General features: G+C 50.5%; 1 protein-coding gene across 1 annotated transcript in view; it reads left to right on the top strand.

The window, feature by feature from the left end:
• The window catches only part of CHAT (choline O-acetyltransferase), a 41,815-nt gene extending 23,130 nt beyond the window's left edge, over nt 1-18,685 (top strand). Inside the window, exons 7-14 of the mRNA XM_030335105.1 lie at nt 4,127-4,296; nt 6,337-6,437; nt 7,304-7,432; nt 10,024-10,146; nt 13,121-13,262; nt 13,405-13,467; nt 16,517-16,654; nt 18,416-18,685. Of these exons, the coding sequence (XP_030190965.1) occupies nt 4,127-4,296; nt 6,337-6,437; nt 7,304-7,432; nt 10,024-10,146; nt 13,121-13,262; nt 13,405-13,467; nt 16,517-16,654; nt 18,416-18,685 (1,136 nt within the window). The remainder of the gene's footprint in view (nt 1-4,126; nt 4,297-6,336; nt 6,438-7,303; nt 7,433-10,023; nt 10,147-13,120; nt 13,263-13,404; nt 13,468-16,516; nt 16,655-18,415) is intronic.
• The last annotated feature ends 3,645 nt before the right edge of the window (nt 18,686-22,330 follow it).

Below are 22,330 nucleotides of genomic sequence, written 5' to 3'. Positions count from 1 at the left end.
CCGGATCCTGCCATTCACAGCCCTTGATGATCTGTTCCCAGCCTGGGCGTTGTGGTTGCACGCCTGAGATCAGGTCTATTTCCCTCCATTTACTGGGTGACCTTAGACAAGACATTTAGCTTCTCTGTGAATGGGGATGATAAAAATGCCTATCTCATGTTCGTCAATATGAGGGCTTCAATAGATGCCTGGCACATAGTAGGTGCTCAACAAAGGTTAGCTAATAGCATCACTTCACTGCATTTTTTCAGCCTCACCTAAATCTTGCATGCCTTTACCTATAATCTGGGGATGAGCTGCAGCCTGGGGTGGTCTGCTCACTCAAAAGCTCCACCCATAAGCCTGGGTGTCTATACCCCAGCCCTTAGAACCTTTTCCAGCACTGTTATCTCCCTCCTGACATGTTTTTCCCTTCCTCTCTGCCTGTTTAAATCTGATCCCAGCCTGGCCAAGGCTTCTCCATTCTCTGAAGCCACCAGCCAGCCTGGGAGCCAAAAGGAACCCCCAGAATAGCACACAGGGCAGGGCCGGGCACCAGGGCCATTGGCAGGGACTCCAATTGGAGCAGAGAAGGGCAGGCCTGGGAGCCTTGCAAAGGGTGAGGAATCCCTTCCAAATCTCCATCCCCTCCCAATCTCTCACCATTCTCCCATCCCACGAAGCTCTATGCCCTGAGGGTAGTTGTTTTCTCACCCTCAAGAGGCCATTGACCTTTCCTGTTAGCCAGATGGACTCCTCCAGGCTCCCACTCTGCACTGTGTACACAGATCTCAGCCTCACCTGTCTATATACACTCTCAAGTCCACTGTCAGCCATGGACATTTTCCTGTGCCCACCTGGACTAGGGACCCAGGCCTCACCCTCTACAAGCTCACAGACATGGGAGAGTGGACTAGATCAGGGTTTCTGGAGCTGGACTGGCAGTGACTGCTTAAAGTATAGGGAGGTCTGAGGTCAGCAGCAGGGCCTTTTGCTGTAGGGTCATGCACAGTGCAATAGGAGACAACAGGTATAGAGGGGACCAGTCCAGCCTTGAACCCAGGCACCATATGAGGTCAGCCTGGTGGACAGAGCAGAGGTTCCTTGTCTGCCCCAAGCAAGCAGCTGAGCTAGCATGCTCTGGGTATGAGGAGTTCTGGAGTGCAGGAACTCTGTCTGGGCCACACCCCCCATGCCAGGCACAGTACCAGCCCTGTTAGAGGATCGGGCAGCTTGGGAGGTGTTTATGAGTGGAGCTCTGATAGGCGGAGTAGGAGAGGAGCCCCCATAAATGCTATGATGTAGAGATGAATGAGCCCAGGTGTCTAGGGAGTAGCAGGAGGTATGAGGTCCATGCAGGGATTCAGGGGAAGTGATCCCCAGAAGGGCAACATGATAAGCCATTGGGCCCAAAGCGCTATACTTAGATTCAACTTCGTGGGCAATAGAAGTCCTTTCAGGTTGAAGAGGGTAACCCAGTGACAGCACCACACTGAGGAGTAGAGGGAAGGGCAATTCCTGAAGGCTTCAGCTGGTAAATCTTTAGATCCTCAGGACATGGCCTAAAGCCTTGAAGTTGATCAGATTCCAGGAAATCCCAGGAGGCCATGTGGAAGATAATGAGTCATCCTGGCACCATTGGGATCAAGAGCGGTGCTGAAAGTGCAGTGCTCTCCAAGCCCTCATCTAGATAGGCAGTGGGGAGCAGATGACCCAAGGATGGGCTGGCTTGCCTGTCAACCTCCTTCCCAGAGTGGAAGACTCGCTGTGAGAGGGATTTGCAAGAAGTGGGAGGAAGGGGATGGGTGGGGACTGCAGACTCTCTTCACATGAGATTATATGTGGACACTTCTCATGAACTGGAGAAATCATGTGGGCAGAGCAGACAACACCCAAGTGGCCTTGACATCTGTGTGCCCAGCACAACGGCCCCACTCAAGTCTTACTCCACTGGGGTGGGGGAGAGTCACCATACACCCCAGTGAGGGTGCAGCCCAGAAAGGTTGGGGTGAGGCTAAGAGCAAGGAGGAACAGACAGAACCTTATCGAGGGCCACCCCAGGTCCCGAGCTGGATAGAAGGAAGGACAAACTACCGTTGGCAGCATCAAGCTATATATAGACTCAGCCTCCTATTGACTGGGGAAGGTGCTGTTGGCCTGGCTCCAACCCACAGGCAGGACCTGGCTGGTGGACAGAGGCTGTGGGGAGATCCTGAACCTAAGCCACACCTGCTCCCACACATTCCCTGGACTTCAGAAAAGCAGTTTCCAGATGGCTGTGAGAAATGATGGGCATAATTTTTGGCTTGAGGCTCTGGAAGAAGAGAAGCTTCCAGAGCCAAGGGCTCTGAAAGAGAGAATTCTGACCTATCAGTAAATGGATCCCAATAAGGAGGGGAAGGGCAGGAGCAGAGAGGTATGTGTGGCTGGACAGGCAGAGGGCTGTGTGCTTGGACTCCAGCTGACTACAGGAAATAGGAGAGCCAGCACTCAGGACCAGGGCCTGCCCAAGTGCCTGCCTTAATGGGACAAGAGGGAGCAGGGTGGGGGTGGTCCTGATTGTCATCTTGGAGGGCTCCTTGGCCCCCAGAATGTTTCTCTCTGACAAATAGCTTCCTGGACAGGGACCTCGAATTTCAATACCCACAGGGATCAAGGGGGTTGAATGAATGAGAAAGGACTATGATAAACCAAGGGTGCAGCTTCTCAGCTCCAGCCAATTCTTGTAGTGTGAGAATCTGAACCCAACATCACCAGATGGTATAAGTTAGGATTAGATTTGGCCATGTGTGACAGAAAGCCCAAAATAATAGTGGCTTAAAGAAAACAGGTTTCTCTCTCTCTCTCTCTCTCTCTCTCTCTCTCTCTCTCTCTCGTGTACACCAGAAGTAAGCCATCCAAAGCTAATACATGGCGTCTAGGGTTCTTCCATCTCACTGCAAGGATGTGGCCCTGCATCCATATGGTCCAAATGGAGGCTAGAGGTCCAGCCATCACACCGGTGTTCTAAGCAGTGGATAGAGGAAGGTGGGAAGAGGGGCAAAGAGCATGTGCTAGTTATCTTTAAGGAGCTCTCTTAGAAGCTGTCACGTTGTGTTTCTAAATGCTGTTGGCAGTGGGCAGTGTAGCTTGAGTTCTGGTTCTCCCTGTGCCAACCAAAAACCAGGCACTCTGTGACTAAAGGGAGAATGGATATTGCCATCTGCAGCTAGCAATCTCTGCCACATAGTGTCCCTTTGCCTCCAAATACCTTGCACCCCATCTTCCATGCATAGAATACTCTGGGGCTTGGAGGGAGGGGTAACTCTGCACTTCATCCTGTTACAGCATCCAGCCCAAAAGGCTGGATAGAGGAGGTGGTGGAGGTGGAGGAGGCTGCCTAGGGCAGCCCATCTGGCCGGGCCAGCTCTACTCCAAGAGAAACCCCATGCCCAATGTCCCCCATGGGACAGCTGAGCTGCCTTGGTGATATGTCTCCTGCACAACTCAGTGGCTTTTAGTGACATGCCTGAAATGGCCCCAATGGGCTCACCCGCATATGGCTTTGGGGCAGCCTGTCCCTTCCATCTGCCCTCTGCATTGAAATAACTGCCGAGGTGGCAGGGGGCAGGGAGGGCAACACCTTGAATCCTTCCCTTCAGCTTTTCATGTGAAACTGACTGATTTTTAAATTTCAGCAACTAATGTTCAAAAACTGTAGTTCAGGACAAATAAACATGCCTATGTGCCACATGTGGCTCTTAAGTGCCACAGCGGGGTGGGTGGGGGTGCGGCTGGATGGGGGAATTGGAGCTCCTCCCCTGGCAAAATCTGGCCAGTGGGTCTAACATCCGTGGAGAAGGCCCTGCATGAGCCCCCTCATCCTAGAAGGCAGGGCCAGTGACCACCCATCCAGGGGCAGAACTGGCCACAGATGAAGAGTGAGTGGGACTCTTGCAGCGACCCTGAGAGTGAGCTGGCTGCTGGGATTCGCACAGAAGCTCAGGACAGTCTGGCTGACTTCACCGCCCACCCGCTGGGGTTCAAAGAGGGGTCGGGACTGGCTCAAGGGCTGGGTGTCTGCCTGTGATATGTGACACTCCGTGGAGGGGACCTCAAGCCTAGGGTTTGGGGGTAGGTGATAAGGCCTTGTTTGCCTGGCCCGCAGACTCCACCAACCGGGACGCACTGGACATGATTGAACGCTGCATCTGCCTGGTATGCCTGGATGCCCCGGGAGGCATGGAGCTCAGTGACACCAACAGGGCACTTCAGCTCCTTCACGGCGGAGGCTGTAGCAAGAATGGGGCGAACCGCTGGTACGACAAGTCCCTGCAGGTAAGCCTCCCCAGTGGCGTGGCCAGGGGCCCGATCCAGCACATGCTCACATCCAGCAGGCTGGCTCGCTGGCCTGTGCTACCCAGGATGCTGCATCGGGGGCCAAGGGAGCTGAAGGCACTGGAAATGTGCTGCTGGTGTCAGCCCCTGGACTGGCCAGGATGCTTCTCTGGAGCAAGTGCCCGAACTCAACGCAAACCCCTAACCTTCCTGCAGCCTGTGCCAGGCATGTGGGACCTCTGGGTCAGACCTGGGGCTCACTCCCCATCTCCCTTCACGCACTATAAGGTGAGGGACATCACTTTCATAATGACCATATTAAATAGCCAGCGATCTTTATGCTTTGGGCTCACATTGCTCACACTGAGAAGCATTTCTAGGCAACATCTCATTTTCCGCTTTCTCTGGCCCCTACGTTCTGGTTATCCTTTTTTATTGGTTTGCATATTGATTCTGCTATTCCTGATGAGTTCTCCTGCTGCTGTGCTGGCTGTCTCAGCCTCCACCAGTGGTGCTAATGGCTTGTAATCTTTCATGGAGCAGCTGTGGAGAGAAATGATATAATGGATGTACAGGACCGGAAACATAGCAAGCCTTGGGAGTGGTTTTTAAAAGGCACCGTTTTCCTTCCTTTCTTTTAGTGACAGGGACAGAAAATCACTAATGCATGAGTGGGCACAGCCTTCCCCTCCTGCCTCACATGGGTGACTGTGCCCACCTCTGGGCTCTTTCCACGGGCAGGACAGATGATCAGGTGAGCTGGAGGAGCCAAAGAGGCTCCCAGGGACGTGAATTGAAAGGATCAAGAGCTAGTCTCAGGACAGGAAAGCAGGGGATGTTGGGGAAAAGAGAAAAGAATCTGCAAGGGTTGAGTTTTGAGAAAGATGACGTGGGAAGATTGAAGAATGGGAGGAAAGCTTTCGGTCACCGGCACGTGATGTGAGAGACTGGGCAAGACATGAGGAGAGTCAGCTCACATGTGATTGTTACAGCATCCTGGAAGAGTATCAGTAAAAATGTCAATAGCTTGTTTGTTTGCTTGTTTGTTTATGGACGGTGGACCAGACTCTCTTGAGTGTGATGCTGTGCTGAGCTGCTATAGGCAGCCCCACTTTATCTGGGGTACGCTTTAACAATCAAATCTCAATCTCATTATTTTCTGCCAGCACTTCTGTACATGCTGAGTATGTTCCTTTTCTAAGTTGGCTAAGTACAGCCTTGGTAAAATCTTTACAGTGCCTGTGGACCTTTCCTATACCTTCTTTCTAATCCTCATAGCAATCCTGTGAACTGGGCCTTACTGCATCCATTTTAAAGGGGAGCAAACTGAAGCCAGAAAGCTGAAATGTCTGGTTAAAGGTCTCCCAGCTGGCAGGTGGCAATGGCAGACCTGGAATCCGGGTCCCTGACTCAAAGCCCAGGCAGCAGGGAGTAGAGCATCCTCAGAACACCCTTCCTTCACTCCCACCAAGAGACAATTTGTTTCTCCCTAGGAATCTGCACACCATCCAAATTGGATCATTATCTTTCAGTCACTCATTCAACAAAATCACTGAGCACCTACTATGGGGTAGACACTGGTTTAGATCCTGGGAATAAAATCCAAGGTAGCCAGACACACAGGGTGGACTCAGACACATAACCACACAAAGCTGTACAGGCTTGTGGCCCCAGTGCCCACTGTGATGGGGAAACAGGGCTTACCAAAAGCTGAAGGAACTTGCCCAGGACCTGAGCAAAGTATGTACAGCTTCCGTTTGAGGTCTCAGGAATCACTGGGCTACCTCAGCCAGGGAACCTTGGGCTCCACTCTCACTGCCCAGAGCATTTCTGGGAAGGAGGTCACACGACAGAGCTGCCTTGAGGCCCCCATATTCTCAGGTCTTGGCAATTTCCAGAAGCATTCTTTTTGGGGAGATCATGTGCTTTGGTGTCCCTGGAGGAGAGGTCCCTGAGAGGCTGAGGATGCCTGGCCTGGAGCCAAGGGGCCAGTTTGAAATGCAGACGCTACCAGACGTGCCTCACCTCTTCTTCTTGCAGTTTGTGGTGAGCCGAGACGGCACCTGTGGTGTGGTGTGCGAACACTCCCCTTTCGACGGCATCGTCCTGGTGCAGTGCACAGAGCATCTGCTCAAACACATGTGAGTCTGGGGGCGGGGCCCCTTTGCAACAGCCATAGAAGTCAAAGCCAGACTGCCAAGGGGCTGCCAAGCTAGGCCAAGAAAAATTTGGGTGTCCGTCGGCGGGGGGGGGGGGGGCACATTTGTCCGGAAAGTGTCTTAGCAAAAGATGGGTTTGAAAACCAGCTTGACATCATACACTTTATCTGCCATGGACAGAGGGGGGCAGACTGGACAGCAGGTTTTGGGCGGTTAGAAAAAAGCTTGGCAAAGAATTCTCAGCCAAAAAGGAACACCTGCTTTGGCCCAGTGAAGCCCAGAGCAACATCTAGTGCTGTTCAGAGTCAGGGCTGGACTGGCTTGACCCAGCACAGAGGAGGGCAGGTCCCACCTCCTTCCATCCCCTTGGGCCGCGTCTCTCTCCCTAGCTTCCAAGCTGGCCAGACTGAGTGCTTCTCTATCCCTTAAACACACCGACCCCTTTCCTCTATTTGTGGTTTACCCATTCTCTCCTTCTAGAATCTTCTCTCTGAATCTAAGTTCTAAATCTCTACCATGATTTAAGAACTCTTTAGGATCCCTAAAAGCCCTCATGGACAAAACAACACAATTTGCTTCTTCAATTTCCTTCCAAGTGTTTCATAAATGTCAGTGGTGGAAAGCGGTGGAATGGGAAAGCGTGAAAAGAAATACGGGGCTCTGGAGTCAGGCAGAACTGGCTGGAATCCTGGCTCTGCCACGTGCTCCTTTGAGTGGCTCCGCTGACCCTCAGTCTGTGTTTCCAGGGACAGCTCATACCCACTGAAACTCCAACAGCTAAGACGCATGCTGCCGGCAGCCCACAGCATGTGGCAGGGCCGCACGAGGTCACCTCTCTCTGTCTGCAGGGTGAAGAGCAGCCAGAAGCTGGTCCGAGCCGACTCGGTCAGCGAGCTCCCGGCCCCCAGGAGGCTGCGTTGGAAATGCTCCCCGGAAATTCAAGGCCTCTTAGCCTCCTCAGCAGAAAAACTTCAACGGTACAAAGTCCAAGTCTCTTTTAGGGGGATTGCTACCACCTCACCACAACCCCCTCTATCCAGGCTGGGTATCTAGAGGCAGCCTGGAAGTTTCTAAAGACCCCAGCTCTTTGCCTCCCCTTGCCCACCTGCACTACTCCCTCCCACCCCCATCATGGAAATGTATTCAAACTAAAGGGGAGTTACAACTCTCTGGGAAATAACCTTGCTGGAGTATCCATCATTTCCATAAAATGCAAACATGGAGCTATTTTTTCGTGGGTTTCACCTGACTGAGCAGAGTCAAGACGGGGAAATCATCCCCCTCCTTTCGGGGGGAGTAGTAAACAACTGGTTTGCATAGGTCATTTGAATCCAAGCTATTTTGATTTGCTTGAATTTACACTGCAACTTGACAAGGGGGCCTTTTTTCCCAAGAGGAGGGAGGCAGTCAAGGCCCTAACGGGACCGTGCAGGAGGGCCCAGGATGGGTCTGGGCATCTCTGGGTGGGCCAGCACTAGAACGGTGGCAAGTTGTGGAGTGAGCCATAGGCTGGCAACTAGATCCGGACCTTGGTTGTTCATTCCCTCATTCGGTAAGTGAGCATGATTCATTCATTCACTCATTCACTCATTCATTAGACATGTACAGAATTTTAAGTGTGCCAGGACTGTGGAAAGGCTGAGGACACCAAAATGAATATACCACGGAGCCTGCCGTCAATGCTTCAGTGGAGGAAGTAGACCCTCAGACCAAAACGTGTGACACAATAAAGTGCCAAAACCAGGGAAAGGCATACAGACCCGAACTCACAGAGGCTACAGGAGTGGAATTCTACCAGGACATTGGGGGAGGGCTTTGCAACGATGGGCCTTGAAGGATGGATAGGAGTTCATGGTGCAAGCAGGGGAGAAGAGGCAGAAAGGCAGCTTGTTCAAGCTTGTACAGGTTCGTGGAAGATCCAGGCTGGCCTGGAAACCAGCAACTGAGAGAATTGGCAGAACTGAGGCACTAAAGGGACATTGAGGCCACATTGTGAATACATTGCTGTTCTTGTGTTATGGGACCTGGAAGCTGTCCTTCAGTGGTGAAGAGCCCCTGGAAGGTTTTGAGCAGGGGGGTTCAGGGGGCCAGTGAGGAGATTATGGGAAGCGCATGGGTGAGTGGGACAGATCATGGCCAGGCTTGAAGGGTAGAAAGGGCAAGGCCACTGCAGGCTGCTGTGGAGGATGACTGGCTGTGGCAGGAGAGTGGGAGAAGCCCCAGGTGTTCATCTACAAATGGTGCTGATATCACAACCTTACGGGGCTGTTCTTGGGATGAGCAGGCCTCTAGGAGAGTGAGTTGGTAGACTGGCAAGTCCTGGGTGGAGAAAACCCCCACTCATTTTCAGAGATCTGAATGGGGCCCCTGAAGTTTTCTTTTCAGAAGTGGGGAACCAGGAGAGGCCTGAAGCTGAGAAAGCAGGAGGAGCCTTGGGGGTCCTGGGCCACCTGTGGAAGGGAGCAGTGTCTGTGTGGGCAGGGCCTGGGCAAGAGGTTTCCAGGTGGCTGTGTGACCATGAACTCAGCCTGTCTAGAGACAGTTGACTAACAGGTTGGACTGAGGGGTGGGCCTCCATGGGTCCCCAGAACCTGACATGGCCCCACTGAGAGCTGAGCTCCCACGAGGAAGGGGGAATAGCTCAAGGAAGGGCAGGCAGGCAGCATCTGCGACCTGAGGAAGTATGTGCGTGGAGGCTTGGGGTTGCCTGCCCAAGGCTCTGTGTTCACTTATGGCCAGTGGACAGATGGTGTGGACCCTGCCGGACCATGTTGCAACAGACAATCAGCCCAGACCCCAAACTCATGAAGGAAGAGACTGGTCAATAGGGGATGACAGGTACTCAAGGGTCTCAGTGTAGACTCAGGGAATCTACCTGTTACTCTGACAGTGACTCATGGGCAGTAAGGACCTGGGCATGCCATGAGAGGCTCAGTAATAGCTCCTGGGGTTTATAGTCAGCGGCCAAGCCCAGAAGAGCAGCCCTTGCTGGGGTGGCCATGACCAACAGGGAGGCCCCAGGTCTTCCTCTCATAGCACAACAGGGAAGAGTCTCTGTGAAGAGACATGGCTTACAGCCATCTCAGAAGTAGGTTTTTCCCTGGGCAAAGGTGGCATGCCCAGTCTGCCAGAATAGCCAGGATGCCAAAAGGGTCTGACGATGTGGGACACACCTTCCCAAACAGGTCAAATGAATGGCCTCCTTCAGGCCTGCTTCTGTGGACAAGAGGCTTCTAGGATTTTGTTTGAGGACACTGCTCTCCCTGCCCATGCAAATGCCTCTCAGGCCCCTGTGCTCCCAGGCCCCTCCCCTACCACCAGAACAGGGCCACTGCCCTGCCTGGCCAAGCCTCACCTTCAGCTCAGGGATCCCTGGTCTGGCATGCCCTCTGCCACTTCTGTATGTCAAGGCCTGTCTCTGACACCCGATATGTTCCTGGTGGGCAAGGACTGTGTCCTCAACTTCCAGAACACTAGGTTGTACACCAAGCTTGAGCAACTTGGTTAGACTTTGTGGTGTGTGCATTCCATTTTGCATGTAATAGCACCTCTTCTTCTTCTGCCACAGAATAGTAAAGAATCTCGACTTTACTGTTTATAAGTTTGACATCTTCGGGAAAACATTCATTAAGAAGCAGAAATGCAGTCCTGATGCCTTCATTCAGGTGGCCCTCCAGCTGGCCTTCTACAGGTGAGCAAAGCCTGCTGGCGGAATGACGCTGCCCAGGCGGGCTGACTGACAAGCTGCCCTAGACTCTAGAGTCTAGAAGCATCCTAGAGGGAGGAATGACTTCCTGCGGGCCTAGGAGATGGGAGGACCAGAGCAGGCTGCATGAAAGAAGGTGCCACTTCATCAAAGTGTGAATCCAGTCTCAGAAAAGAGAAGGAAAGACATCAAGTCAGGAATTTGCCCGAGTGATGGCACAGGTGCACAGAGCTCAAAGCGCCAGAACACTGAGCTAACAACGCGGGTGATGGAGGCCGCTCCTACTCTTGCCCTCACCCAGCCTCTGGCTTTGCCCTGTTTCTTTATAAGGACATGGAACCAGCATACCCCCCACCCCCGCCCACTGTGGGTCAAGTCAAAGAATCTGAACTCATCTTTGATTTGTCCCTGTCTCTCATTCCCCACCCGTGACACCACCATGTCATCCTCCAGATGTCTCTCAGAACCTCTCCCCCCCACCCCCCATTTTCCCTCTCCATCACCATCGGCCCCTCCCCCGCCCCCATCATCTGGTGCTGCTTAACTGCAGCATGCTCCCCCAGGGTCTCTGCCTCCACTCCCATCTTTGCAAAACGTTGAAATATGCAAATCAGATCCTATCACTCACCACCTTGAACGCTCCCAATGGTTTTCCACCATGTTTAGAACAAAGTCCAGGCTTAGAAAGTCTCCCTGTGAACTGGCCTCTACTGGGGCCCTCCTCCCAAGCCCTTTGCTCTGGCTGTGCCTCCGCCCACCCACCCGTTGCCATCACCACTCTTCACATGCCACCTCCTCCCCTCTGCCGGGGTCTGCTCTGGTGTCAGCTCTCAGAGGCCTGCCCTGACCCCCTTATCTAAAGCAGCCACCTCAGGCCCTCGCCATCCAGCTCTCTAGCCTATCCCATTGTGTCCTCTTTTTCTTTCATAGCAGTTGTTTGTGTGAGCTACCTTGTTTGTTGATTTGTTGATTTTTGTTTTCTAGCCTGTTTCTCCCAAGCCTGACACTCTGGGTATCTCTCACACACCCGGCACAGAGTAGGCATCAGGGGCTGAGTCACAGATGTGAGAATACACGACAGGAGTTTTATCTGGGGGGGGGGGGGGCGGCACAGTCAGGTCTGCAGCTTAGAGAAGTCCCTGTGGTGGTAGCCCTGTGTTGGCAGCAAAGTAGGGAGTAAGGGAGTAAGGGTTGAAGGCAGGGAGCCCAAGCAGTCTTTGATAGGAGGCTGAAACTAAAATGCAAAGTGGATCATCCTAAAGACAAGGCCGGCTCCTGCAGGCTCCAGTGCTCCTGGAGCAGCACTCATCAGCCGGCATAGGCGATAAATAGCACTACCCCACCAGGACCTGCCTGCATTTTGCCATTTACGGGGATGGGGGGAGCATAAAGTGACCTTGCGATAAGGCTGGGGCAAGGGTTGACAGCACTCGTGTGGACACAGCAACCCAGATCCCAGTTTCCCCTGGAGGGGTGGTAACTCACAGGGAAGGAAAGTGGCTACGGCCATCCAGAGCATTGGGACTCCTTGGGGAAGGCTGATGTCACCCCACGCGAGGTCTGTGCTCATCGTGGGGACACAAAGGCCTCACTGGCATTGAGCTGTGGCAGGTCCCGGTGTCTGGAACCGCAGTCGCCATTCTGATACTGGCACATGGCTGAAATGGGCCATGAGGTCAAGGTTCTGCTGGAACCACAACCAGAGATGCCGGCAGGTGTTACTTCAGAGAGCCCTTCGGACCCAAATCTAGGAGGGGGCTAGTGGACCCTGTACAGAGCTCTGCCTCCTCCACCCTTAATGATCTTTGTTGCACTGGATGTGGCCAGCAGTGGATGTGGCCAAAGGCTCCCGTGAGTAGCCCAAATAGGGCTTCTCTGCTTCTCATGGAGAACATTCTTCAAGAGTCTAAGCCATAACAAAAAAAATTTTTTAATCTGCCCCTAGAGTCTACAGAAGCCTGGAAGCTGCCTAAATTGGGGTTGATCAGTGATTAGCCAGTGATGGCATCTACTTTTGTGCTCAGCATGGTGTTTGCCTCCTGGGGCCATAGAGATAGAAGAAATGAGCTCCCTGCCAGAGTCCTCTCTCCTTGGGGAAATGAGGCATAAGTGTACAGGAAGTTGATTGACCCTCTCACCAAGTTACAGGACAAAGCACTGTGCTGAATCAGACCTGGCCTTTCTCCTCCTAGAGCTTACCCAGCATGGGAGGTACATGCCCTGACAAGGCCAAGATGCAGGACCATGACTTGTATGTGACTTTGGGCTGTCACTGCCCCTCTGTGATTCTGTGTCTTTCTCCTCCCCACCCCCAACACCAAAGACTTTACTGACTGGTGAGAAAGATGTGTGCCAGCCAGGTATGCAAGCCTAGGAGTGCTCACGGCTCACATGCCTAATGAAAGGACTTTCCCTGGCTGGTGTGGGGAGTGACTCCTGTCCCAGACGTCAGGGAGGAGAGGCACAGCCATGGTGCCCATGGGTGCTGCCCCTGGACAGGCGGTCCTGTGCTGCAGTTTCCACTCGTGACCACTGAAGCCCCCTCCCTGCCTCCATCCATAGGTCATGCTTGAATTGTTCTAAATAAAACAGGATTCCCTCAAGGGTGTGAATGATTAATTGCACAATTATTCCATTCTGTGCTATTAATCAAACACTCATCAGATCTTGAAGAAAATTCTAGGTTCCCCACCAGACTGGGGTTTTTTGAAAAGTTACCAGTCACTTCTTTATTTTATAACCACACAGTGTCACCAAATGTATGAAAGTCATATTAGCGACTCCCCGACACTCCTCTTTGGGAAATCTCCTCCAGAATTCTATTAACATTAAAATGAAATACTATGCCAAGTAGAGTCAGGACTGTAAAAATAAAGCCTGCCGAGGCTATTTTTCTTTCAACGTTTATGGTTTCCTGAGACTGCATCACCATTTGCCATTCATCTTGCATCTTATGCAGGCTCCACAGGAGACTCGTCCCCACCTATGAGAGCGCGTCCATTCGCCGATTCCAGGAGGGCCGCGTGGACAACATTCGATCGGCAACTCCGGAGGCGCTGAGTTTTGTGAGAGCCATCACTGACCACAAGGCTGCTGTGCCGGTAAGTCCTGCTCTGTCTAAAGAGTCTCCAGGAGGCTAGAGGGGCAGCGGTGGGCTGCCTGTTGGCTGGGCTCCGTGACAACCAGCTCCTTTAGCTTGCCACTGAGTAGCCCTTTAAAGCCCCATCTCTGGTCTGTCGACAGGCTTCAGAGAAGCTGCTGCTCCTGAAGGATGCCATCCGAGCCCAGACTGAGTACACAGTCATGGTGAGTGATGTGGCGCCCCCTCTCAGGTGAACTCATGACTGTGGGCTGTGCCCAGAGCGGGGCCTTCAAGAGTAGGGCCGTGGCACAGGACCTGGGTGAGAGCTGGGCCCAGTGGCTTGGCCAAGGCCATGCCTCTCAGAGCCTCCTTTTTCTTATTTTTAGATACTAGATAACATGGCACTCTTTTTTTTTTTTTAATGTTTATTTTTTAGAGGGATGGAGCACAAGTGGGGGAGGGGGAGAGAGAGAGATGGAGACAGAGGATCTGAAGTGGGCTCTGTGCTGACAGCAGAGAGCCCAATGCAGGGCTCAAACTCAGAAACTGCGAGATCATAACCTGAGCTGAAGTTGGATGCTTAACCAACTGAGCCACCCAGGCGCCCCAACAGAGCACTTGTTTTTACATGGATTTTACAAGAATACGACGAATGGTCTTTGAAAAAAAAAATGATAATAATAGCAAATATGTTATAGCACTTTAGAGTTTATACAAGAGAAGTCAAATGTGAGAGATGGTGGCCAAGCCTGGCAAACTGGGGTGGCTTGCACACCTTGCATGATCGCAGGTGAGGCAGTATTTATTCCCACCAAGGGCTGGTTTTGCCTTCTTATTTTCTATTTATTCATATTGCCTATGAATAAAAAGGCTTTGCTGAAAATTAACAGTGAAATCAAAATTTTAAGGAAAATGTTCCCTTATTTAGAGAAATAGTTTATTTTCTAGCATGGCAGAGCCATCATTTGCATACAAACAACAGAGGATAAACTACTACTTGCACTAGTGATCAATATATTAACTGACAATCATTCTGGGGTGCCTGGGTGGCTCAGTTAGTTAAGCATCTGACTCTTTTTTAATTAATTAATTTTTTAATGTGTATTTGTTTTTGATGAAGTCGAGCAGACGTGGGGCAGAGAGAGGCAGGCACAGAGGATCTGAAGCTGGCTCTACACTGACAGTAGAAAGCCCAATGCAGGGCTAGAACTCACGTACCATGAGATCACGAACTGAGCTGAAGTCAGATGTTTAACCAACCGAGCCACCCAGGTGCCTCACCTCTGATTCTTGATTTTGGCTCAAGGAATGGTCTCACAGTTCGTGAGTTCGAGCCCCGCATCTGGCTCTGCATTGACAGTGTAGAGCCTTCTTGGGATTCTCTCTTTCCTTCTCTCTCTACCTCTCCTGTTCGCTTTCTCTCTCTCTCTCTCAAAATAAATAAATAAACATAAAAAAAACTTTAAAAAAATCCTGTAGAGCATTGCCCTAGGTTTCTGCTGTGTTAACTATTTTAAGTTGTGGGAACAGCTAAATAAAAGAGATGGGGTGGGAAGGAAAGAGCTATAAGGATGCTTTGAAGGTTAATCTGGTGCTTGGTTGGTGACATGGGGTAAGGGATGGGGGAAAGAAGCAAAGGGAGCTCCAGCTCCCTGGTTAGTGTATTTGGGAATGGTTGTGGAGAAAGGACATCCCAGTGAAGGAGCAGGTGTGCGCCAGATGCCCCATCACAGACTCTCACAGCACCTCATGCTTTTCCTTCATAGCACGCACACTCCCAGCACCCAGTAGCTTGGGCACACAGTGGGTGCTCAAGTAAGATTCCCTGAATGAATGAAAGAAAGACTGAGTGATGAATCATTCTACTCATTACTACTTGTGGCCTTAATCCAAACAATCTGTTAAATCAACCCCAGTTGCCACAGTGAGCTTGAGGTGGTGAAGACGGGTGGGTGGCTGCTGCAGAGAGTGGCTGCTTCTCCAGATCTGCCACCAATCAGCGATGACACAGAGGTAACCAGAGAAATTAGAAGTACGCCCACTTCAAAGATAGGCTCATAGTTCTTCCCCTCTGTTCTAACGGAGCACGTCTAAAGTGAGCTGAGGTTGTGTGACATGTCTTTTAACCTATAATTAGGTGCACTGGAAGAGACTGGGGCCTCTGAGTCATCTTTATGCATTCATTCTGTACTGAGAAAGAACAGTTGCCAAATCCCAAAGCGTGCCTTGTAAACTTGAACAGAGTTCATTGTGATGGAGGTTTCCTCCTCGCTGGGGCTCTAACAACTAAGTGGGCATCTTATGCAACTGTGAACCCCCTATGATTTACAATTACCCTGATGTGGACTCAGAGGTCACTACTATAGGCCAGAGGTGGCCCCCAAGTCTCCATCACTTCCCATAATTGCCCCAAATAAACATGTAATCCAAGTGAAACCAGTGTGCATGCTACACACGCTACCTCAAGTGGGAAGGATATGAAATGAGTGCCCCGGCCCCACTACCGGCCACACCACCACTTCTGAGTTCCTCTTCCGTAGAAATCCTGGAGTCCCCACTGCTATATTTTATCCTTTGATAAGAATTCAAGTGTCTTATGATAAAAAGAAAAAAATCTTTTTACATTCAACAAGCTTTCCTCTTGCAAACATCAGCTGAGCCTCTGCTAAGATGTCTAGTTTCTGTCTCAAAATGATTTCTTAGATTATAATCCAGTTTAGTTGAGCTGATTCTGGGCCCATGAAATAGCAACCAAGATTTAGAAACAGACCTTAATGTCCTCTATCACTCATTCATTGGACTTCTGCTGGAGGATAAAGTATTAGTTGTGGTGAGAGTCTGTCCAGTGATATCCCAGGGCACCCCTCCCCATCCGTCCACAGGGCGCAGAACCCATCCTTCTCCCCAAACTCTTCTCCTACCTATGAAGTTACTGGGGATGGCCTGGCCCACCTCTTCCACTTAGAGTGGTGACCATGCTGGGGTTGAGAGGTGAGGGATACTCAGACTCATAGACCTTTAACTCAGACATGCTCATGTTAGAACCCAGCCTGCTCTGGACTCGCCCTGTGCACATAGGAAGGGTCCAAGAAGCAGAGGCTGAGTAGTAAAGTGGTCAGTCCTGGGTGGCCACCGACACCCACTGTCTGCAGCAAGCACTGGGTAAGTGCAAGCCTTGACCCTTGCAGTCACCATTAGCATTGTGGACTAGAGAGAAGGGGGAGGGCAGGGGAGCCCATTCTTATGTCCCGTTCTTTGTCCCTAACTACCCAGGCCATAACAGGGATGGCCATCGACAATCATTTGCTGGGGCTGCGGGAGCTGGCCCGGGACATGTGCAAGGAGTTGCCCGAGATGTTCACGGATGAAACATACCTGATGAGTAACCGGTTCATCCTCTCAACCAGCCAGGTACAGCCCTAGTGCAGCTGTCACCCAAGGGGCCATTTAGTGTAACCAGTGCGCTTTCTAAAAAGCCACTTAGTGTAACCAAGTGACTACAGCCCACTGGTTGGAGTCAGGCAAGTCCCAGATCTGCTTCTTACAAGCTGCATGACCTTTTGCAAAATGACTTAAATGCTCAGAGTGCTGGTTTCCCCACTGCCTAAATGGGTGTAATCATGGGCGCCACCTTGGCAGAGGTGGATTGGATGGGTACTGGTGCCCTAATCATTACTGCTTATTACCTTTCAATCTGTTGCTAGAGGGGTAGTGTTCCACCACGTTGGCCACAGGTTCTGAAGCCCAATAGGACTAGAGTAAAGTCCTGACTCAACAAGAGGTGACGATGTGGGTAGAAAGCCTAGCCTAGTGCCTGGCATGGACAGGATCCTCTAATCAGGTCACAGACATTATTATAAAGGTCTGTGTGGCCAACAGCAGGTGATTGGCTGCCATCCCAGCATCTCCTCACTAGTGCTACATCCTCCCTCTGTGGGAGGACCACTGTTGGAAAGAATGAAATCCACTAGAGAAGGCAGCAGTTTAGGAAAGAAAATAAACCCCCAAAAGTCAGCTTACTAAAACTCTACCTCATCTGCCAAAGGCTGGACGTGGGCAATAAAAGGGGCTGACAAAGTTGTGTTTGAGGATAAAAGCCCACTCAGTAATTTGATTTTGTCATTACGGCAGTGAGCTCGCAGACGTGAATAAACGAGGGCAGGACGCAACAACATAAATTCTTCGGGAAACCATCCGTGGGCAAAAAGTGCTTTGGAATGGTTTTACGGCCTTCAGCTGTTGCACGGCAAATTTATCTCACAATGAGGTGACTCTATTAGCAAGACTAATGGTTTGTTCTGCCCCATTAAAATGGCCGCTGTCATTTCTGAAGGCCTGACTACAGAGCACCAGAAACCTTAGGTTTAAAACAAACCCCATCCTGCAAGTACTCAAGAATGTGTTTTATTTTCCCCATCAGACCAGCTAATAAAATTAATTTGGGGTGTGGTGGTTGGGTGTTTTTTCCCTCCCAACTAGAAATGAACATTTATGGCTTGAAGGCCTTCAGAGACACATTTTCCTGATTTGTGATCCCGATTACAAAATCTCAGCACTCTGAATTCAAAATGTATTAGGTGCATAACTAAAACTCCAGTTGATGGCACTCTTTGAAATGCCCAATGCTGGGTAATTGTGCATGGCGGGGCTATGGGGAGAAAATCAGACCAGCCAGGCAGTACTGACAGTAATTAAGGATGTGGGGAAAATCGACAAAGAAGACAGGCCAGATTTCCTTCTGTTCATAAATTACTCCCTCTGGGAAGCCATGTAACTGTTGGGTACCACCAGGGTCCCATTGAGTTAATTACCTTGATTGCCTCAGTGCCTCAAACAGCCTTCCCAGTGAAGGAGAGTCTCAGCCTGAGACCCAGCACAGGTCACTCTGGGAGATTTTGACTCTACAAGTACAGCACATTTCCTACCAGGGAGTGGCTTATGGACCCTCTTCTTCTGACATCGTGTGGTTAGATAGGTTTGTTTTTATGACTCTGCCTGTGGCCAACCATGCTGAAGCAATTGGTTCATTTGGTTAATTCAGTCAAACGCCCAGGTGGAAAAGAGAAGCAAATATCCCGTTGAGGCCTCTGGGTTGTTGAAAAGCCCTGCATTCTAGCAAGTTCGCAGGTTACATTTCAGGACAAGCATCTTCTGACCTGTCCTCTCCTCTAGGTGCCCACAACCATGGAGATGTTTTGCTGCTATGGTCCCGTGGTGCCCGATGGGTACGGGGCCTGCTACAACCCCCAGCCAGAGAGCATCCTTTTCTGCATCTCCAGCTTTCATGGCTGCAAAGAGACATCTTCTACCAAGTTTGCAAAAGCGGTAGAAGAAAGCCTCATTGAAATGCGGGACCTCTGTAGTCTGTCACAGTCTGTGGTGGGCAAGCCATTGGCAACACAAGAAAAAGCAACAAGGCCCTTTCAAGGGCACCAACCTTGACTCCTGCCACTAGGTTTCACCTCCCCAAACCCAGCATTCTGCCGCTGCTAGACCCTGCCAAACCCCTGCTTCCCACCCTCTCCCCAGCTTTCAGTAGCTCCCATCCTCAGGGCCCAACACAGAGACCACACTGAGGCATCACACAAAGCAGGAGTGTTAGGAGGAAAGTGTCCCTCATTACTCATGGGAATTGTCATCATTTACCAAGGTTACCTCTAGCCTGTGTACTGGGAAATAAGACTGGCCTGGCTCTGAGGCAGCCTTGGTGAGATGGGGAAGTCTACACTGCCTTCCCTGTGTGGTATCAGAAGCTTAATGTTGGTGTTTGCTACCCTAGCAGGACCTAGTATGTCCAGGTGAGACTTTTGACCCCAAAAAAGAATGAGTCAACCTATTACATGCAGTGTCCCTACACGAATCATGAAGAAAGAGGCTAACTCCAGGTCATTACCTCTTTTTTGGGGGGGAAGAGTAGGGGCCTTTGTTTTCAGATTCACAGCAGTCTGATCATGGCATTCAGGGTGGCCTGCACTGAGCCAGACAGTGCTGTAAACACCCCCTCCCCTACACGCACACACACACACACACACACACACACACAGCCCAAGTTATTTTAAAATGTAGTGACCCAGGCCCAAAACCACATGTCTCCTGGTTTTCATCTAATCTCCTAGGGGCAGCCTTCCATTGAGTTTGGAAAATCTGGTCCTGCTATTTTGAAAGGGGAAAAAGAACCATCTGCCACTGCCCTAGAGTGGTATTGCTCTCTGCTTCCCTGGGGTGGGGGGGCATTAAGGACAGTCCAGCAGAGTAAGCAGCACAGTGCCCACCAAGCAGCAGGGATGGAAGGAGGACCAGTCTACGTCCCCAAGGATCCTGCCACTCACATTTTTTTTTTCTCGTTCCTTCCCCACTCCCCTTCACAGGAATCATGCCCTTATAGGTGATCTGCCTTCTACAGAGGGGAGGGTTACTTTGGGGGTTTTCTGCTCTTGTTGTTCATTTGTTTTGTTTTATTCATCTTTAAAATTTTTTCAATGTTTATTCATTTTTGAGAGAGAGAGAGGGAGAGAAAGAAAGAGAGAGAGATAGAGTGAGCAGGGGAGGGGCAGATAGAGAGGGAGACACAGAATCTGAAGCAGGCTCCATGCTCTGGGCTGTCAGCACAGAGCCCGACGTGGGGCTTGAACTCATGAGCCCCAAGATCATGACCTGAATCTAAATCAGATGCTTAACCGACTGAACCACTCAGGCACCCCTTGTTTTATTTATTTTTAAGAGAGGATTTTAAGAAAACTACCGTATAATTAATTTCAGAAAATTATCTCAGTGACCCAAGCAGGACACCTGCAGACAGCTGTGCCCCTTTATGTGGAGGATGTTACCCAGGGATTCCAACTAAACCCCATGAGGAGGAGTGCAGAACAGGACTCTCCTTGCCCCCAGCAGGGGAGGGTGGGGAAAGGAGACAGCTAGTGGGGAGTGGGCCAGGAGGAGGGAATGGCTGTATCCAGAGACAACCCTGATGGAGGGGCAGAGAGTGCACAAAGCCAAAGTTAAGGTGGTCCCGAGAGATTGTGATCATCAAGAAGATATGAGAATCACTTCCTGTTGGGGACTATTTTTATAGTAAATCTAAAAGGCAAGGGACTAGAGGGGCGCCTGGGTGGCGCAGCCGGTTAAGCGTCCGACTTCAGCCAGGTCACGATCTCGCGGTCCGTGAGTTCGAGCCCCGCATCGGGCTCTGGGCTGATGGCTCAGAGCCTGGAGCCTGTTTCCGGTTCTGTGTCTCCCTCTCTCTCTGCCCCTCCCCATTCATGCTCTGTCTCTCTCTGTCCCAAAAATAAATAAACGTTGAAAAAAAAAATTTAAAAGGCAAGGGACTAGAAAGGCCACACTGCAAACAGCTGAGGCAGCCTGTCTCTGTCCAGAGGAGGCACAGAGCTTGGCTCTCACCACTAACTTCTGCTGTGCGACCAGCGGGAGATTCCTGCAAATACCCCTCGCCCCATTCCCACTGTGCTCTGAGGCATTCTGAGCTCTGCACTCTAGCCCAGGGACCCTGCACATGTCCCTTTGGACAACCATGCAAGCTTTCTGCACTTTGACCAGTATTGAAGTAGGCAGGGCTGAGATGGGGGACCTTTGTTCAGCTCTGAAAACACAAACCGCCCGGAACAGTAAATTCCTTGAGCCCTGGTTTTAGATTGAGGATTTCTATTGGATGATCTAGGAGATTCTGCACTGCCCTTCAAAGTCACTGGTCTGTAGGTGCATACTCCTACAGACCTCCACCTTCCTGCTCCCCTTAGGAAGTAGCATTCTAAGAGTCCTGAGAATGTCTGGGGAATTTCTGTCCACCTGATGTAAGTTGACCCAAAACCACTTGTCTGTTCTCACCAAATGACCACAGTACAGATATGATTTCTCTTCTGATTTCCCTCCATGGATTCCTGGACATTTGATTTTGGGGTCTGGCAACCCCACTGACCTGACCAAGAGACCTAAATACCCAGAGACTCAATTCCCTCCATCATCAAATGGGGACAAGAATGTCCCAACTTTGCAATGCTTTGAGGATTGCAGATCATGTCTGTAAAGGGCCTTGCACAAGCAGTTGGGCTCTGGTGTCCACTGTCAGTATGATGTTACCCCAGCAGTCATTGTTCAGGTGAAGTTATTTCAAACTTTTACACTGGTTTGAAAGAACCAAGCTCACGTCTGTCATTCTCTGAGCATAGGGAAAGGAAACTGACTCTGTATATTCAGATATCAACCATACACTGTGAGGGCTTTAAGAAGTGTAGGATTGTGGACATTTGGCAGGAGGGAATACCTCCTCTTTCTGAGGAAGAATCTGGAAGCTGGTCTTCCCCCTCCAAGAACAGGTGGATGCCCTGAGTCTTTATGCAAAGGCAATGCTGAGCCATGGCCATGGGCATCTCTGGGGGACCCTGGTAATGGAGACTGTTTCAAGTGTCCCCAGAGAGATGGAGAATGAAATCTGAAGACAGTCATTTCAGGGCAGTGATGCATAATAAAAATGCTTGTGGCCACCTTACAATACTGCTAAGTTGCCAAAATATATAAAGTTGACATTTGAGTTCTATTTTTATAAAATTGTTCTAGATTTATGGCAATATATACATGTGTATTTATAGTCTTTCAATTTTAAGTTATAGTTTTGTGCTTTAAAGAAATATATGTATGACTAAAGGACTGTATATTGAAAGTACTATATTCAAAATATTTAAAGACTGTAAGCCTGTATTCAATAAAAAGTAATGCCAAGAAAGATGGTGTTAGCCATTGTTTCTACCCATAAATGCTATAAAAATTTTGTTGTAAATTCTATGAGCTGGGTTAACAATTCATTTGGCATTGTCTGAAGTCCATCAGCAGCAGCAGTGGATGTCTGAAAGGTACAGGGACCAGGAGAGAAAGGGAGGAAGGAACTTGAGTCTCTCCTACCATGTGGCATGGGGAAAGGGTGAGGGGCAGAGGGGCTTCACAGGCTGTTTGTGATCACGTTGGCAGAAACCTGGGTGTAGAGATCAGTGTCTCCACTTAAGCCTCCACAAACGTGCGTAGCAGAATGGAATGGAGAGGAAAATGCCAGACTCAGAGATGGGATGCCTAGACTGT

The sequence above is a fragment of the Lynx canadensis genome, chromosome D2 (genome assembly GCF_007474595.2).
Source record: "Lynx canadensis isolate LIC74 chromosome D2, mLynCan4.pri.v2, whole genome shotgun sequence".
Classification (NCBI taxonomy): domain Eukaryota; kingdom Metazoa; phylum Chordata; class Mammalia; order Carnivora; family Felidae; genus Lynx; species Lynx canadensis.
Note: the sequence above shows the minus strand (reverse complement) of the source record. Positions and strands in the feature narration are given on the sequence as shown.